Below are 20,598 nucleotides of genomic sequence, written 5' to 3' on the forward strand. Positions count from 1 at the left end.
AAATCACATCCATGCACTATAAAACTTCAAAAAATGGATTGGTAATTTATTTCATTTTTCAGATTGGTATTTTATTTTACACTTCTGGATGGTAAAAACCACGATACGCGTATCATAAACCGATAATGGGTGTATTAGAAATTCTCCAAACTGCTACATGATCCGTTGTAAACGGTTGAAAAATGCATTCCTCAAAGTTCATAATTGAAGTTCACAAATTCGCATTCTATACTCCGATTCCTACTGGACTAAACCGGCAAACTACTGTAGGGAAATATTTCACCTCACGTATTGTGAAACTACGAAATATTTCTCTGATACTTTTCTTGATTTTTAAAGTAATTTCCCAATGAGCAGTTAACCTTAGTATTTGGAACTAGCAACAAATGCACACATTATTTTGAAAATTTAATTCATAAGATTTTCTCTTAAACGCATTATTTTTATTTCTAATTTAAAATGCAGCGAATGCTTTTGTATTGTCCATATTAATTGGTCAAGTTTAATATTTTTTATGAATCTATTAAATTTAATTTTTTTATAAATTAATTTTTTGAATGAACAAACACATGTCATTACTTATTAACTCAGATGTCGTGATGCGAAACAAATTTCTAATCTTACTCTACAAATGCTATTGAAGCGAGTTCATCAAATCATCGCTAGCGAGAAAGAGAGTTGTTAATGATAGTGATGAATAAAAATCATAAAGACAGAGTACTTCCCGCGGACTTAAACCACTTGCATCCGTTAAGTAAGTACTCATATTTAGTGCATTTCACTTTCATTTTACAGCACTTGCCCTATTTCTTCACAACCCGCTACGTTGCATAGAAAATGTGAGCGCACTGAAATTTTCTCCGCGAAACGTATTTCAATTTACTAATCAGTTTCCCTAGCATCAAACATGACAGAAAAATACAAGCCGGAATATCAAATCTACTGCCACGGAGTTTAAAGTAGCTGTTCCGGTGTAGGTATATCCTATCCATCAACACACCATAATCATCGAAACCTGTTAACTAACCAACGATAATCATTAAAAGAGTTTTCCGAGATGAAATATATCGAATAAATCAAAATGAAAATTATAACTTTCTACTGGGAAAATTAAAACCATCTATTTAATATTTACAGGGAACTCCCTATACAATTTTATCCCTGAAAGAAAGGCCATAAACCAAATAAGGCAACTAATTGGAAAGGTTTTTTCATGCACTAGTCAAAATTATTATATTCTACAGGAAAAATTAGTCTCCATTTATTTAATATTTACAGGGAACTCCCTTTACAATTTTATTCTTGAAAGAAAGGCCAGAAACTGAATAAGGCAACCCATCGGAAAGGTTGTTTGATGCACTAGCCATTGAAAGAACCTAGTTTGCGTAACAGTTTCCTATGGCGAGCAAATTTTCAAAATGAAAGCAATATAAGGTCAGCAGAAAATCTAAAGAAGTTGTTGCACCGAGAGGGACAGAGAATGACGGGCAGCTCGGCTCTGGAATGTCCTCAATCACCATTGTATGAGTGTGAATTGAGTCAAGAAGAAGAGAGAGAGGCACGCTAACTGAGTTAACTTTGCGCGGAAATACAAAAGGCATAAAAAAAACTGTCCTTAAACGGAAACAGTGCACGTGTGCTTAAAGAAGAATATCGAAGAAGTGATCGCGAAGGGCACAAAGGGAAAGGAGTGCTGCACATGAATGACTAAGGGAGGAAGGCCAGTGAGGTTTTTGGATTTTGGGGTTCCTTTGTGTTCACTCATAACTCGCACAGTTAGTAGAGGACATGGAGGAGCATGATAACGCACAATTACCTTAATTTCAATGTGCCTGAATTCCCTTAAATGCTTATATGACGAGGTGTTCGTGAGGGTAGATCTTTCAGCTACCAACCCGATGATTAGAGCGTTCAAATCCTCCGGATGCCTTTGCACAGCCCTATGTAAACAGTACCATTCACTGATAACCAATAAGTTCGTGGGAAAACGAATGTTGGCACCGAGATAGAAATTGACCCTCCAACACTCTAGGACTAGCTCGGGTGTTTGCCCCCTTGCTATAAAAACCATGCTTTGATTTAATTACAGTATTTTGATAATAGTTTAATATGAATAGAAGAAAAGGAAAGATAAAATGACGAAATTTAACAGGTGCAATCATAAAAATTGCTGTAAAAATGCATAAGTACATTTTTTCAAACAGTATTGGTTTAATGAATGTGGAAAATTACGTTTTGCAAAACAGAAAAACTATTCAAAAATTGGCTAATGCTTGTTTACAAGGAATGTCATCAAATAAATGAATATAGAATCGCATGGTAGCGAGCATTAAATAGCTCCAAGGACATACCTTTTCATAATTATTCCCACATTTATTAAACTCTGGAATTTAGCATCAAGAAATATTAGCATAAATATTTTAGTCTGAATTTAATAAAAGATTGTATGGAGGTTTACTCTCAATTGTATGATCGTAATGCAACCAAAGTTGAGCTGGGAACAATTGAATATTTAACCAAAGGTGAGTTAACACAGGATGTAGTAAATAGCCCCCGAAGCGCAATAAGCTCACTTGGTTATGGATTACCAATCGCTGTTCGTACCATTCCTGATAGAGAAAATCATCGCGAAAAGAATGTAATTGAGTAATTTGTACAGAAACTGAATTCATAAGCACCTCAGAACGTAGTATTGCATTAAACTGATTTCGTTGACAAATTCATTGTGTATATTTTTAATTTCGTTTAAGATGCCATACGTAATTTAGCAAACTGGTTCATTAACCAAGCAATTTTGTGGTTCAGACTTAATGCATAGGCATAAAAAAACTGAAAAGCTTTAGATTTGGTAGCAGAGTAGGGTTCTAGGATCAGTCCGTCGATCGCTCGCATAAAATCACCCATATAGGTCTCGGTCGAAAAAAGCGAACTCGAGTGTCTGTGGCGTTCCAGGGTAAATTTAAGATTCATATGATTGACCTCATCAAACATTATCAACGTCTTCTCAGGATACACGTGAATATAAAGCTCCCTAGGTTGATTGATCACCCTTCAGATTCCGATATTGTAAAAGAACTTACACGGTAACCGGAAAAGCTTTCCTCAAAACAAGTTTGGTAGCCTTTCCGGTACAGTTGTGCGCTAAAATCCTGAACAGTTTTCACAATGAGTGAAGCAAGGGAGTGAATGAGTGGACGCTTCTTTGAGGAAATGAGAATGAGAGTAGCGTTGGGGCGGAGGGGGAAGGGAGGAGGAAAGAGAGGCGAAAGAGGGAAAGGGGGAAAGTGAGGAGCGAGGACGGACGGTGGGCGAAAGTGACGACCGTTAGACGATCATGATTCAGATATTTCGAGGTTGGCGTTGTGCTTACGGGATGGGGAAAGCGAATCTCTTTTAATGTTTTTTTCCTGCTCCTTTTTTTATCTCCACCAAGACGCGAGGTGTAAGTCCGAAGGATCTGGGAGAGAAGAGGAGAGGAATGGATAGAGCCACGGGTGAGATTGGGAGAGAAGAGAAAGAGACGGGAGGGTGGAGCTTTTTCGGAACGCCGGAGAAAATAACGGAGGGGGGAGGGGGATAGATAATAGGATTGAGCGGCATCGGTGGGAAGGTGTAGGAAGGAAGGTGAGGTGAAGGGAGAGTGCCCAGAAAGGCCTGGTGCTCGAGGGAACACGTGTGCCCGTGCATCTGAGGCGGTGGGACCTTTTTGCTCTAGTTTTGGAGCCGTAGTGTGGGGATGGCAAGGTGAAGGAGGAGGAAAACGTAGGGAAGAGTGTGGGGTTGGGGGAGAGAGTTGATTGAGGAAGGGGATTTGAGGCAATTCTCGGAGAGATATGGGTGAAGGGGGGAGGGAGTAGCGTAAAAGGGGGTGGGTCAAGATGTTGCGGACTAGGGTGGCGTTGGCAAGCGGGGAATTGGGGGGCGGGTGGGGAGGAGGCCCACTGGGGTCGATATGGGTGTGCCCATGGCCTGGAAGTGTGAGGGAAAGGTCTCCTATGTATTTCTTTCTCTCTACCTCCCCCCTCCACCTCTCTCTCTCTCCTTCTCCCTTCGTTTTTACTCACACGAGAGAGGGTTGGGTATCTCTCCCATACTGGCAGACTTTAGTATAAAAACCCCCCGGTGGATGCTGTAGAAATCAGTTCGTTCTCGCTAAGCATACAAAGAGCTTCTTAAAAACAACCTCATCATGAAGGTCCTGGTGAGTAAAAATTCTAATCCTGGACGACCTATGGGATAACGGCGACGTGAAGTGCCACAGGAGATATTCATTTTAAGTGGCCAGGGTATACCTTTAAAGACGGCAAGGCTTGAGGATTTTATATACCTACACCGTTGGCCTTTGCGTAGTCTTGGCACTACATGGAGTCACGACTAATTACGCGTAGGATTTTCATATAGTTGCCACTAGCGACTCAGCAGTAAATGGTAGTACTTTACTCGCTGAACGATCCTCGGGATCCATTTTTAAAATCAGAACAATAGTAACATTTATAGGCTAAACTATGAATTTTGAAGCAATGCACCGCGTCCTAACATAGTCTCATGGGTAGGTTTTTATGTTGCACCACTAGCTATCCACGAAATGACGAAATCGATGTTTGAAATTATTGTCAAGGAGCTGAATCTGTAAGTACGTTAAAATTTAGGCCAATATAATCCACATGGACAAAGATTTCATACTCGTAAAAGTAAAATTTCAAAATTCATATCTAATATTAGATTGAATGTTTTCACAGCGATTGGAAATCATATATGTATCTCGATATTGTGTTCAGTTTGTAGGAGCTTGTAACGAAATTACCATTTTAATTGCTTATTTTAAAATTTAAAAACTTCTGAGAGAATTAATGTCATTTCGAGAGACTACTGTGATTCAATTATCATAGGAGTTTAAACAAAACTCAAATGAGAAGAGATAATGCATAGAAAACACTTATTACAAAATTTTTTTGAAAGCCCACAGAAGAAATTTCCCGAACAAAAATATCTTTCCGAAAACGGTATTTCAGGGAGGACAAACTAGATAAATCGAACCGGACGAGAAGATGCTATTTTGCGAGTCAGATTGGATTTAACGGGATTTGAGGGCTCGCCAGGCTCTTTTCATTACGAAGGACAGGAATAACTTGATTGGCTGGTTCTATACATGTACTGTCAGCATTACAGTCATTCCACCGATGTAATATTCGACGAATTTCTTTCCGGTAATATTAATGTTTCTTGCGAGGGAAAACAAAAATTTCATTATGAAATGTGCTTTAGGAAAGTGGAAGTTTTTCCAGACAAACCATGGAGTGAGTACATAATTACTATTTTGAGGAAGTCGTAACAAAAAATTAGATAAGTTTAGGGTTCTCAGGATCCAAGGAAGCTCATTATAAGCTACCGGAAATTTCGTCACCTTCGCAAGGTGTAGTATTGCGTGCGGACAGAATATAGGTCAGTGGAACATCCATCACCTGAGTTGCAAATTTGTACGGCATGTCATTACCTTGACAAACAAATTTAGGGTATTTCAGCCAGAGTTAAAATTTTAAAAGTGAAAATTCAACAGATGGAAAATCTTGCAAAATATTTTGACCCGAAGACGTACACCACTTCTCATTCAATTATTTCAGCTTTAATGATTATCTTACGTAAGCCATTGGAATGGATGTGGTAATTCGCCAAAACTTGTTGTTTTTTAAGGGTTTTACTTGATTTGCATAGCTGAAAATGTGTTTCCATTTTCTATTACTCTAATGACTTCTATCTCTTGTTTGCCTACAGGCTATTCTCCTCCTCGCTCTGGCCGTCTGCGCCTACGCCGAAGAGAAGAAGGAGGTCGAAGACAAGAAGCAGGAGAAGCGCGGACTTGGTCTTGGACTCGGTTACGGTGCTCATGTCGCTGCACCCGCCTTCGCCGCCTATGCCGCTCCCACTATCGCACATGCCGCTCCCGTAGCCACCTATGCTGCCGCACCCGCCTACACCTCCTATGCTGCTCCCGCCATCGCTAAGGTCGCCGCCCCCGTGGCCTACGCCGCACCCGCCTACACCTCCTATGCTGCCCCCGCCATCGCTAAGGTCGCCGCACCCGTGGCCTATGCTTCCCACGCCTACGCCGCCCCCGCATACACCTCCTACGCCGCCCCCGCCATCGCTAAGGTCGCCGCCCCTGTGGCCTACGCCGCACCCGCCTACACCTCCTACGCTGCCCCCGCCATCGCTAAGGTAGCCGCCCCCGTGGCCTACGCCGCACCCGCCTACACCTCCTATGCTGCTCCCGCCATCGCTAAGGTCGCCGCCCCCGTGGCCTACGCCGCACCCGCCTACACCTCCTATGCTGCCCCCGCCATCGCTAAGGTCGCCGCACCCGTGGCCTATGCTTCCCACGCCTACGCCGCCCCCGCCTACACCTCCTACGCCGCCCCCGCCATCGCTAAGGTTGCCGCCCCCGTGGCTTACGCCGCCCCCGCCTACACCTCCTATGCCGCCCCCGCCATCGCTAAGGTCGCTGCCCCCGCCGTGGCTGCCTACGCCGCCCCCGCCTACGGATTAGGCTACGGACATGGTCTTGGCTACGGAAGCAGTCTCTCATACGGACACGGTCTCGCCTACGGAAGCGGTCTCTCCTACGGACACGGACTCGGCTACGGAGCATACGGCTACGGCGCCAAGTACATCCACTAAATTTCTTCCAAACACTTCATACTTCATCTCAAAGAGACAAGGTGTAAACGAGGGAAAGGTACGATTAGAAATTCAAATTACTTTCATATTCTTTTCAGTATAACTTGTTGCATATCCACGTTACAGGAAATTAGATCCTGATATTAAAGATTTCATTCTTCTACTTTCAGAACATCGACGTCGTAGCAGAACGAACCCCTCGAAGACTCTTTTATCGCTCTAACGATAAACGCGATAGTCCAGATATGTTACCAAGTGACCAATTTTTCCTGTACAACATGAATGTTATTTATTTATAATAAATCACTTCTGTCATTAAAAAATAATTTGAATAAAATTCTTTTATTTTTAAATCTGTTTGTCATTCAATTATTGAAAAGTCCAAGGCCATATTCAAAAATAAGATGAAGATAATCGAGAGTTAAATTCATGCACGGCTGGTACTGTACTAAATATTTATCAAGAGCGTGATATTTAAAACAAGTTATTAATGTATACGAGTGCATTCCATCGAATGAGTGGTTAAGATTTTTTCGAAAAGTATCACTATTTATGTTGTATTAGTAAAATATATCTTTCATACGACATAAATAATTGTGATAAATAAAAATATTACAGCATCTCAGGTTAGATAAAATCCGCTAGAAAACAGCGATTCCATTATTTTAAATAGACTTCAAAAGGTAGCCAACGAGTAAATAGTAAAGGCTGACAATATTATCGGCTTAATCAATTTAAATAATTTAACAAAAATGTCTGCACATAATGTGACTCTAGTACCCGTTGATTTTAAATAGTTAATTAAAAATATGTATCAAAATTCTTTGACGGGATTATCTTCCCACGGCCCAATATTGTAAATATTAATAACATACGGGCTTTTAATGCTTTCTACATATTATGATACATTATTCTTCATGAATAATTTAACTGTAGCTGAAATTTAAAGAACAGATCATTCCAACTCCATAAAATAGCGTAGCTCTACCTATTCTTCGACACGTTCAAGAAAAATAGCGTATCTGACAATATATAGAAAAGGCAAACCCTAAAATTCCAAATGTACACTAATATTGTATTATGATTGCCATTTTGTCTCGCCTCTGGTTTTCGTAGGCTGCAAAGTATGCTAATCATTTTTATCACTCCACCGAAAATAGCCCATTGTCTATGGCGAACATAATTTTCCAAATTATAATGACGCTAAGATAGCACTTTGCATACTAACTAATGCGGGGTTGCATTTGGAGGGAGTGGCATAGAAAGTGGAAAATGGGCGAGGAAGAAATGAATACCTCAGGGGCATTGCTCGGCAGATACCCAGCAGGTCTTCTCAGAAGTCAGGAATTCGATTTCATTTAGCGCCGTCCCCACTGTCGCCGACTATTCGAGAGCATTGTATTACGAAACAAACCAGCGGAGAAATGAAGATAAAAGGCGGCGAGTTTATCTCCAATCAAATCATTGAAAGTTACGGAAGATTAGGTAATACAACTGCAATAAAAAAATTCGACGATTGGTAAAAGTAATTCGATATCGGTGTGCGAATGACAATACTTGGACTCATTCATAGAAATTGCACTTTTAAGTCAATCCAGAAATTTGAAATATTAAAGGGTTTCCGATGAAATTTCATGAATTTTCATCAAATGACTAACTGAAGTTCAGATTTACACCTCATCCCACGTAATAACAAAATGTACCTTATGTTGACGTAACAATTCACTTTACATTTTTCATAAATATACATGATATAAGAAACTAAAGTTTTCCCAAGACGAAGTTAGCTTCGAATAAACTCATAGACATGACATGACTTCATAAATTCAAAAGCGCGGTGGTCCGGTAGGTTAAGCGCAGGGTTTACTGACCAGATTGCCCCCGACCTGATTCCATGTCCCGCCTCTGGGCACTCCTAACTTATAACCAAACTATACTTTTTGTGTAAAATATCTTCCTGGGAAACCACAGGCGGCGGAGGGGGAAAAAAACTGCCTCCCCTAACCTTATGAATGTATTTCGCACACTTTTTAAGTGCTTAGCAACAAGATGAGTTCTGCTCCCATTTATCAAGCAAACCTTTGGATTGATTAAACTATTTTATTTTATTTGTAGCTAAAACAATAACTCAAACCCAATCCCCAAAATGTAAGTTGCTGCTGATGTGGCAGGTAGCTACAAAGATTTTAATTTGAGAACCAACATACAAGTCAAACTTTATCATGAATTGAAAAGTTTAACCAATTCAAGTAAGGGTGAAAGAAATATTTGGTGGTGAAATATTTTTAGCCATCATATCCGGTGGAGTGGCCTGAATCCACCGCTTTTACATAATTGGATACAAATTTCTTTTCCCAAACGCCGTGCTTGGGGCGTCTTCAACAATATTTAAAGTCTGCCGACAAACGATAAGGTTTGATACAACAGTAGGATAATAAATGCACAGCAAATAAATCTAAATGACTATATTTAAGTCAAAATAAACAAAGCATCAGCTCAATCTGAATGTTATAAGCAAATAAATAGAGATTTAAAAACTTCTCGTATTTTTAATGGCCTGTGATGAAAATGAAGAAATGATTCTACAGGAAATGAACCTTGACTTTTAATGAAATGTCCACATACCTGAGGGACTTTTCATAAATTACGTAGCATAAAATGGGAGCAGCATTTCCAAACAACCTTTACGGTGCGTTAAGGTGAGGAATGATGCATTACGATGTGTCACGAGAGTACGTACGTATATAGGGTAGGGAGGTATACTCTATGTTGATAGGGAGAGATTCAAACCCCATAAAGATAGGGAGGGGGTTTATCACCTCTGTGCTAACACTGCATGAATTAAAACATACAATCGCGTGGATGTAACCTAATCGTGTGGTTAACTCTCTTTACGTAAAAGCACAAAATGGCTGTTATTTGATTAGTTTTAACGATACCCGAAAAGCCGTCACCAGAGCGTGTAGCAAGTAGTGATAGGACGCCAATGGTGAAATTAAAGGGCAAGAAGTCTGAATGGTAGAAATATATTTGAATGAGTATTTTTTTCCGTTTTGAATTTTAAAAGGAAAATAGAAAAAAGCAAATTCTAAAGTTTCCGCTTTGATGCCGTAGAGTAGGAATATATTTTAATACATTTTTTCCTTTTTGGTCACGAATTTTGTAAGAGAAAAACAAATTCTTGAATTGAACAGTTCGACATCCTTTTTGCCTCTGTAGTTTGTCGTGGAAATGCATCGTACGGTTCAATTATTTTCTTGGTGTGGTAAGTAAAATCATATGATAGATAAACTTGAAATAACTTTAGTCTATCATAGAGGATTAGGGTTTCCAGAAACTCCTCATCTTGGATTTCCTGTGAACCATTTATGGTTTGCATTCTTTTGAATTTTTCACGAACCGACCATTTTCCTCTGTCCTTTACTCAATTTCTTTACCACACCGACATATAGTGTTTTCACATAATGCTAAGTACGATCCAAATGTCAGTGGGGCTCAACGAAAGATAAATCATGCGTCCACAACTTTTTCGTCATTATTTTATAGAATCAGAAAGTCGAAAATCACCAGACTACCAAGTTTGGCCGCAGTATATGAGATTGAGCCTTTTCGTCCAATGTGATAGTGACAACCCGAATATATAGCTAGACTAGCAACGATTATCGATACGTTGAACTGTATTTATGCAGATATTTTTGCCCGCTATTCATTTCAAACATTAGTGGCCCTTCATTTTAGCAATAAATTTTTTAGAAGGTGGACTATACCTGAATTTTGTCCAATAAAGCTGGAAGTATTTTTTAGTTTTCATAATTCGCTACTTTCCTTTTTTCATCATTATTTTGTTAAGGGAAGACAAGCAGTAGGGGTCTACTAAGTGAAATTTCTATCTTCTTAGTCGAATTTGTCAGTTTATTGAAATGCACTATCGTCCATGAATAGTGATGGCTGATTATTAAGGCTTACCAAATTTAATCATATCCAAATATTACGAAACATCATTCCATTAATATGCCAACTCCAAAACCTATATGAAAATGGCTGTTTTCCTTCCCACAATACATCGAGGACCGGTCCGAGTACATCATCATGGGCAAATCCTATATTTTGCGATACCCCTGAGGGAGACAGGGTAATGGTCAGCGTAAAAGGAAGTCACTAGGAGAAAGGGAGAAGCCAGGACATTCATTATGCTTAAGTTTTTTTAAGATAATAGGATGTCAAGCTATAGTGGCTCCACGTGCATAATCTCTTAACATAACGTATTTCTGCGGTTAATTTTCGTCAACCGTTGTATTCCTTTGCCACTTTCCCCACAATTCCTGCCGCGAACGAAGAGTCAATTCAAGCTTTAAAAAACTTAACGTTTTACCATTCTTTATTAAATTTTAAATCAGAGTAGCACAGCAGAAATTTCAGGCAATCGCTAACCCAATGAATGTAAATTTTACTGTAGGATCCATTTTAAAATTTACGGATACGAGGCAACCATGCAGACACCGAGAGTGGAGAAAACATAAAAACTTATTACTTTTTTTATACATTTATTTTTTCAATATTTCACCTGTATCTCTCAGCCAACGAAATTTAACACGCCAAGAAAGACCTCCAACGCCTGCGCCCAGGAATAAACCCACTTAGTGGGATTCAAGCTCTTGACCTCCGGATTGGCGGGCAAGTATTTACAGCCACCGAGGGAGAGGTATTTAGGAGTATGCATTAAGCCCGTTTAATTCCCGACCGCCCCCTTCACGAGAGACATCTCACACTCCTATTCCATCGCCTTTGTACATACTAAGGGGCCAACACCATTATAACAGCCATAGTGGGGCCCGTTTCCTTGTTGTGTATAGAGAATGTCCAGATTTTTTATGTTTGCTGTCATTTTGAATATAATTGAAATTGAAATAGTACTACTAATTATTACAAGCGTATATAAAACTATGACTACAGAATTTATTTGCCGATTGTACAGCAAAGAGCAAGCAACTTTTCAATTTCAGTTAATATAAATGAAAAAGCCCTTAAGGCTTCCACCGCCTGAGCATGTGAATCTCGAAGATAAAGGAGTAATGTCATTAAAATTCGAGTACGCATATTCCACTAGATTTGCAACAAACCAACTCACCGATTCTTTGATCTCCTATATTAATAAATTTCCCAAAAACAAAAACGATGGCATCACCATAAATAAAAAAGGGAAAGGCGAGCCAGCGCCACCTCGAGTCATAAAGGGAGGAGAATTCAATATGGTCAAATTTTAAGATTTTTACCATATAGAGTGAGACGAGACGAGACTCGTTGATGGCCCATAACCAGCTTTGCCAAACAGGGATTCCTGGAAATGGCCGTAGACAAGCTCATATCCGTACGTGCGTGTTCAGTGAAGGTGAAACATTTGACCATTTTCGTGGGATTTCGATATATGTTGCGCGCTAGTTGCTACGTTGTTATAAATCACAGATTACGAACGTGATGTGTGCGAAAGAACATTCGTCTGCGAGTAATCGAAAGTTCTTCTGATTAGTTCTAAAAGCACAAATGATTTATATTTTCCCCAACTAACGAGTAATATCGTACATTAGACTAATAGTCGCGCATTAATATTTGCACTGGATAAAAATGTTTATTTCCAAGATTAACAGTGTAGTTACTTAAAAAAGCATTTTTATCTTATATTCATCCGCCCTTATTACATTCATTAAACTATTCTATTGAGCTTTAAACAATATACCACAACTGATTCAGCTCTTAGCTGAATTTCTATTCGGTATCTCCAAGCAAACGTTAACTTTGGAGAGCATTATTCATACACATCAGATTAGAAAATTGACACCTTTTATCACTTTGTAACTAACATATGAGAGGTAAAAACTATCCTACCAACTTGAGATACGATACCACAAAAACGTCTATTAACAGTGAAGAAGAGGCGTTGTCTATTTGTCATTATGGTACGTTAGGTGATTAGCATATATACATATATATATATATATATATATATATATATATATATATATATATATATATATATATATATATATATATACACACATATACGAGGGTCATCCGGAAAGTAGTACCCGTTCGTGAAATAAAGACACAAAAGTAAATATTAACAAACATAAAAAATTTTATTTGAAAGAGGATACTTTAAACTACTTCTCAACATAATCTCCAAGCAAATTAAGGTATTTGTCATAACGTGTGACAAGTTTCTGTATTCCTGCTGCATAGTCCTTCGCCGCCAGCTCATTGAGATACGCGAGGGACCCATCTTGCACAAATTTTTGCATAATGCAGATGGTGTTTAACAATTTCATGAACAATTGTTCGAGAAACATTGGGAAAATGCTCACAGATGTCATCAATTGTGACGCGCCGATCGTTCCTCACGAATTCGTCAACTGAGCTCACTAGTTGGTCTGTAATGACAGACGGTCTCCCCGAACGCTCATCGTCGTGTGTGTTCCCCCTCCCCATGTTGAAGTTGCGACACCACCGCCGAACAGACGACTCGTCCATTACATTGTCTCCATACACCTCCTTTAATTGGCGATGAATATCACATGGGCGAACGTTTCTTGCATTGAGGAATTTAATCACTGCCCTCACTTCACAACTGGCGGCGTTCTCAATTTTTTTAAACATTGTAAACAATCACAGAAACAACACAGGCAATGCTAGCGTCACGCAACTTGGCTCAGAGAAGGCAGACAAGCCACTGAAGCTATCTGACCTCGTCCAGCGGCTACTCGCGTCGTCAGCACTTCATGCGGCACGAACGGATACTACTTTCCGGATGACCCTCGTATATATATGGCCACTTCGCGCGGAAAGGCTAAGCGTAAACTAGCACTAGTAAATCAATTGGAGTAATTTCTAAGAGAGCACAAGATTAGCATAAAAACATTCCTTATTTTGGACACATTTTTCGTTCTTAAACCTTTACAGATTCAGAATCCATTTCATAACTAAAGTTTTTCATTTTATTGTAACGATCGGAATGAGTAAACGGCGGTCTTGTCCTTATACATGTATCACAATTAAAGAAACCCATTCGGCGCACAAATACAATACTACACAAGGATCAGTAGGCAATCAAGATAAGTTGACTGGGCCCATATATAATGTCGGCGATCCAATGTACGTGTATAAAGTCGGCGATCGGATACGCCGGCGTTAGAATTCAACATTTTGTAGAATAAATGGCAATTCAGGTTACTGACATAAAACAAATAAAGAAAATAAATGTGAAGATGCTGAATAACCGCAATGAAGAGTATTTATTAAAATGCAACAATTGCAGAGTTTAAAAATCACTCGCCTTGACTTCGACTTGGACGATTTTTACACTCTGCAATCGTTGCATTGTAACGCATAGTATTTGCGGATGAATCAGTCAAAAAGTTACTGTCGCGGCTTCTCCCGCAGTTTCTTGGAAGAATATTTAGCTCTTAATGGCATAAGAATATTTCTCATATAGATAATAAAAATAATTGACATAAATCAAAAGAAGCATTAGATAGGTTTCAATTTAATTTATTAACAAAAATTCACTAAGACCACGCAGCAAGAAATTCGTTGGTTATCTCGTAGATATTCTACGAGATGTTCCTCTCACAATTACACTGACACTTGTAATTGTGCGAACCTACGTCCTTAGCAAAATACACGTAGTCATCATTCGACATCTTCAGTGATGGCTGGGTTTTCCATGGTTGTGACCAAGTCTTGGTACGTGTATTATCTTGAGAGTGGTGACGGGAGCGGGTAGAATAGGAGCGATGTGAGCAGTGATAGGCTGTGCTATGTGGACTGTCGCAGGGATGTTGTGGGCCACCACAGCCGTGGGATATGGGAAACCGAAAGGCGTCGGAACCACAGATGTTATTGGGGCAGCTATGAGGCCCTTAATGGGTTCCGAAGGCAGGTGGGCCGTGATGGGTGCAGCCAGCGACAAGGCTGGGGCATGGATGGGTGCGGTGAGGATAGGTGCGGCGTGGATGGGTGCCACCGTCCTGGCGACCGGGGCCGTAATAATGTTGGGTACCAGCGGAGGGGCAAATCCGATACCGAGACCATGTGGGAAGCCCAGGTCGGCACCGAAGTGACCCACGCCGTTTAATCCAAATCCTTTTGGAAAATGCCCGAAGGAGTAGCCAAGTCCATGGCCAAGGGCTAAGATCTCCCTCTTCTTATGCTTCTCGCTCGAACTGTCTCCCGCAGCCGCTGAGCAAATGGCCATGCAAGAGACCATGCACGCCTGTAAAATCGTATTGAAGGTAAAACAATTTTTTCATGGTAAAAGAATGAAACATAGAATGTAACCCAATACAGGGCTGATATTACTTAACCAAACACTATCACTATGGGAACATTTGTTTCTGTTTTATTTCAATGGTTATAAGAGTAGCATAATTGTACACATCAACCAACCGATCGCGGAGAGAAAATTAAGAGAATAACATTTTATAAAGTTGGCCAGCTTGGCTACGTAGGATGCGCGTCGGCATTCCAACTCACTTATCGACTCTCGACTAGATGTTGAGTAAATTCTGACGGTTCAGGCCTAAGGAGTCCTGATGATTTGACTGGCGGCTGGCTATCCAAAAGTCAACAGAAATGTCCACAAAAAAACAATTGGTAACTCTAAAAATGTACGTGAACGTGAAAAATACTTTTAAAAATACGAAGCTATTCAATACTTAATATTTAAGTTGATATACGGGATATGGTTAATTGGTTTACAGAACACGCACTTTTTTGTACTACCTTCTTTGCAACTGTTACGTGGAACGCAAGTGATATGCATACATTAAAGTATTTTAATGAGCTTAGAACTAAATAATTCATAAATTAGAAATTTGATCGCAATAAATAGATTCCATTTGAGAATTTAAAAAAGGTCTACACCAGAGGAGCACTAGTTTTAAATTAATTATTAATATTATGCGTACCTTCAAGTAGCAGAATAGTATTATTGAAAATCCGACAATGTTTCTCATCAATATGACACTATCATCTCTTCAGAGCCAAATGGCAGACGGATGAAAGTTACTGGTGTCCCTGTGACTTAAACTTCCAAATTATTACACTTTTACTTCAGCCATCGAAGATTTAAACGCCCCGCTAACAACTCATGACAATTTTATTTAGCACTAACATATCATGATTTGTTCGCTTCAGTGGAGTAAACAGAAGTTTTATCACTCTACTACTAGCAATCATTACAGATGTTTTCAAATAAATCACAAATTAAATTATAGAGTCCATGTTATTATGCTACGCAAATGATAAGTCATCAATGTTGTTAAACTCATTCTATTAATTCCCATCGATTTGAAATCCAAGTAGATTGTCTGTCTGTAGTTCCCGGAGCCAGTCTCATTCGAGATTGCATCATTTGCATTATTACGAGACGCAGATGCAGAGAAAAAGATAAGTGGACGATTAAAGAGATGCTACCTACTCCATTTTCAGCCAAACTTCCAACTCACGAACGTTAAACTCTAGTGTTTCTTATCGCATAAAAGAATGAAACGTTGAGGCAAGACATTCACCATATATTGTAAAAAGCTTATTTGTTCACTTATTAACCAACAATATATTAATGTAACATTTAACTATTAACTTTTACCATTATTGATTCAGTTACAGTTTTAAATGGTAATTTACTTACCACTATCTTCATGTTTGAAGCAGATTACACCACGCGTTCGATGATACAGGATAGAATTCAGGTGATGTGTGCTGGCTTGTCGTCTTCAATGCAATTGAAGTAATCGTCTTCGGTCAACGGGCATCTTATATATGAGAAGAGAAAACTGATCGAAAGAAGAGCATGACGGCAAGGGTAAACGTCACTTCCGCAAACAGCAACCCCCGACCACTAATCCCCAACATCTGAGTCGCATGTCTCCCAGCAAATAGTCTCTTCTTCCTTTTCCCCGTTCTCTCTTCGTCTCGACCATCTCCATAGGCATTTCTTTCAATAGCCACAATATTTGTCGCAATAATGACCCAAAAAGAATGTCCAGCTACCATAGGGTCTGAGTCAATGCGCGCAAATGACCACCTCCAAAAAGCTAGACGATATATTATTTACATGCCATCACACTTTATTCCCATCGCAATTGAGAATAATGTGTTCCATTTTGAGGAGAATTTATGATTTTATGATTATTCTCTGCGCATTCGGATTGCAGAACTGTATTTCTACTATAAACTATTACTTAAGGCGTTCAAGGTTGGGAAAAAAAATATCGGGAAATTTCCCTTCATTAGCATAAACAAATACATTGTAGTTCTCATGTTCGATTTACTATTTTGCCGAAAACTTACCAGATTTGCGAGAACAAAAGATCAGTAATTTTGAAGAATCTTCAAAGAGCTTATAGGAGCGGTTAGAAAAGTTGATAGCTCTCGCCTGAAAGAATGCGAGTCCTCGTCAATCGATTCCAAGAAATTGATTTTAATTGCGAAAGTAACGTTTTTTCCTCAATTATAACAAACGATACATTTTAAATTTTAAAAATAAATATAACTGTAGCCTAACATTTTAATGTGATCTCTAAGTCTACGAGAAGCATTGGCAATTGTGGCCACTTCGTTACTCCATGCTTCCACTCAAAATGCCTCACACACTTTTCAATAGAATAAAATGGGATAATATACTTCGATTTTCGCCAAACTGAGAGAAATCGTAAAACATTTCCCAGATGTTAAAATGACATAAGCATATTTTCCATTCTTCAAAATTAATGGTAACACACCTCGACGCTCTAAGTTAAACCATATAAAAATCTAAACTTCTCCGACAGAAAGTACTGCTATTTTAAAGTTTCTGCACTTAATTTTGTGTACCTCATGATTAGCTTACGTATACCTTCATATTCCCCAAACTTTACTTGGGGAATGTAAGCAGCTTTTAACAAAAATCAATAAGCGTACGGCAGACGTCATTAGTATAACCACTAGACGAAATCTATTCATCCACAGTAAACAACCCGAAGACTAGTTTTCATACGTGTAGATGAGGTTAAAGCTAACATCAAATTAAGCCTCAAGGCAAGTGTGGAATTTACATAGGGTTGGGTGGCTTTTTCTAATCCCTTAAGCGTTCACCATTCACTTTCTCACACAATTCTAGTGCCGGAAAATCGCACCGCCAAGATTAGGCAACACCGAGGCCTTACGGTCAATCGTCGACCGCTTGACTCCATTGCCTACCACTCCTGGATGAAATATTACAACAGAAATTGTCACAGGAACAACGGATGTTCAACAAGTACAGCTATACTGTGCATTAGTCACGATGTTCGAGAAAGCTTTATTTTTTTAGCATTCAGTCACTTCTTCTTAGCTTCTAAAAACGTCTTCAATAAGTTACTTCGTTCAGAGGTAAATACAATCATACATTACTTGGGAGTCCGTGCTTGTACTATTGAGTGAATGAAGTTGCAAGCATAGCAAGTAATTAAGGGTAACTATATCTGAGCGTTTACATACTGGTAAAAGGAGCTCTTCAGATCACCGATATTATTATTTATTTTCCTTTCGGTCGCGAATCACCGAGCGAAAGAGTCGTGTCATATGATCGTTGTGAGGTTGAGGCATTCTCTAGAACTCTTCCGGGTTCGATCAGCTGCGGGAACTGCGTCTATCCCTCCGTAGAATTTCCATGACCGGCTTTACAGAGCTCGCATGCCCCGTGACTCTATTACCGCAATCCAATCTACCCTTAGGATTGTTTTGCCATTTAATCCGGCAATTCGCCTATTATAGAGATATTCAAGAAGCATTTTACAATTAGTTGTAACCTCATGGTGCTCAGCGATAACAACGCAAATCAAATTACACATTAACAACAAAGGGCAATTAAAAACCATGACAAAGGAGGACACTTTATGTCCTGATTTATTAATGAGGAACTCTTGCAATGTTGTACATACTCATTGTCACTATTTCCCTGACGTAGGGAAAGATTAATGACCATGAGTGAACTTGGTGCCAATACCTAAGAAAAATTCATTTAGGTATATTATTTGCGGTTTAACCGACGTCGTCTACGCAAAATTATTCAATACACAACGCATGTGAGTGTTCACTACACTGCCAAAGAATAATTGTCTGCTTAACTTGAATTATTACCTTGTTCGCCTCCTCGAAGTCATGAACCTCCCAGAATACTTCAATACATCATCGAAAAAATTTCAATAAATGTGATAAATAATGCTTTTATACAGCAAAAATGGGCACCCTCTCTGTAAAATAGGAAAATCACTTTTTATTAAATTAAAAAACATTCTATGAAGTGAATGGAATCTCTCACCTTGTCAATGAAAAAATTAATGTAATTTAATTCCAATCACTTGGTTTAAATCCAAAAAAAGTTGACTCTAGCTTTCTGGCGTCTTGTTTCCATCTATGTTTTACTATTAATGGACCATGGGATTTTTAATTTCCGATCTCTTTAATACCGAAACAATGATAGCAAGTTATATTTTAAATGAAATCTAAGACACAACCTCTGACTTCCTGGTATTTTACGGGAAGTGATCTCTCTTTATGTCTAGCAATGCGACGTTTGTCCCAACAATCGTTGCAACCGTTGTCCGAGTGAAACCATAAAAGAGCCTACAACCGAAATTCAACTCTACCCTCAATCAATGTCAGATTCCACCCCATAGGAATTGATACATCCAGGAATATGGTTGTATCTCAATCATCTCTCGTCGCATCGGCTTTCCACTTGCTTTGAATAGCTATAGCTTGACAACTGCACATTTTTCATACTTTCCCTATGGAGTCATCAATCAGACATGTGGAATCTCCGCATTTATAGGCATCCGTCCTGAAAAACCCAAATGAATTTTACGAGTACAAAAGTGCCCTTTATTTTTTTCGTATGTGCTCATCTGGCTTAACAAAAAAATTCAAAACCAAAAATGATTTATAAGTCGCGGTATAAGGTGAATCATCCAAAAATGAAATCACAAAGGTATTTTCTTCATAGATAGAAATAGCACGAAATTCTCTCCTGCTATTAGAATTTCTCGTTTTTTTACATAGTAAATAGCCAATGGTGAGGGCGGAAAATATCTGTATTCGGGGCCTCGTACCATCCCACTCCAGCAACCGTTGTTCCGCTAACCAGATTTAATCGTAGGTACGAGTATAGGCGAGAAAGGGCGTACGGTAAGAGATCGAGTATCTGAAACTTCCGGACCTGACCCAGTTTAGGGGCAATCATTTTGTGGATCATAGCGTTTAGCGTAGCACCGGTTCACGCCAAACCTGCTATATTCCACCGAAGTTTTCCGATGAAATTATTTGAAGGAGTGGTTATTCAAAACCCAAATTCTTTTGATACATGAGATTTAGGCTTTCAAAAAATCTCAAAGTTTGGAACCCTTAGACAGGTATCCCAAGGCTTAATGGATATATTGAGGCTCATTCCCAGTCTAACGGAAGTATGCATTGTTACTCGAAAGGTTTTTCTAGCCACCTAAACGGGTTTTACCGAATTTTTGGGTGAAAACACCACATTTGGTTCGATATCCCCAATTTTCTTTGCTTCGCCAATGTGCGAGGGGTATTTATTTACTATATGACACGATGTCCCAATCGTCGTCATGATGCCACCCACAAAATTATAATTACGTTTCTGTATATATGAATGTATCTATAACAGCAATTTAAGGCCTTTATGTTTCCCACTTTTAACGTGGACTGGGCAAGAAAATTCAAAAAGCATTATTTTTCATTAATAGGAGGAAATACACAATGCAAATACAAACTGTTTAATTATTCTGATAGTTCAGTTTAAAACACAGTTTCCGGCATTTTCTGGTGGGGTTGACCCATAGCAACCAAAACAATACTTCGTAATTCCACTTTAATCGGTTTAATATATGCACG

At 39.1% G+C, this 20,598-nt stretch overlaps 2 protein-coding genes across 2 annotated transcripts in view; one reads left to right on the plus strand and one right to left on the minus strand.

Annotated features, from left to right (window-relative positions):
* Positions 1-6,675, plus strand: part of LOC139688102 (vitelline membrane-like protein) — a 43,581-nt gene extending 36,906 nt beyond the window's left edge. The window contains exons 3-4 of the mRNA XM_071585528.1: positions 5,871-6,015; positions 6,070-6,675. Of these exons, the coding sequence (XP_071441629.1) occupies positions 5,871-6,015; positions 6,070-6,675 (751 nt within the window). The remainder of the gene's footprint in view (positions 1-5,870; positions 6,016-6,069) is intronic.
* A 7,696-nt stretch (positions 6,676-14,371) lies between these two features.
* LOC139688103 (calphotin-like) lies at positions 14,372-14,923 on the minus strand. The gene has a single exon (XM_071585529.1). The coding sequence runs from the start codon at positions 14,921-14,923 to the stop codon at positions 14,372-14,374; it is 552 nt and encodes a 183-aa protein (XP_071441630.1).
* Positions 14,924-20,598: the final 5,675 nt, after the last annotated feature.

Source organism: Hetaerina americana, unplaced genomic scaffold (assembly GCF_022747635.1).
Source record: "Hetaerina americana unplaced genomic scaffold, ioHetAmer1.1.p SCAF_2, whole genome shotgun sequence".
NCBI classification, from domain to species: domain Eukaryota; kingdom Metazoa; phylum Arthropoda; class Insecta; order Odonata; family Calopterygidae; genus Hetaerina; species Hetaerina americana.

Bases quoted from the DNA above. Each gene is read 5' to 3' on its own strand.
- LOC139688103 (XM_071585529.1), bottom strand. From the start codon at position 14,923: ATGGCCATTTGCTCAGCGGCTGCGGGAGACAGTTCGAGCGAGAAGCAT.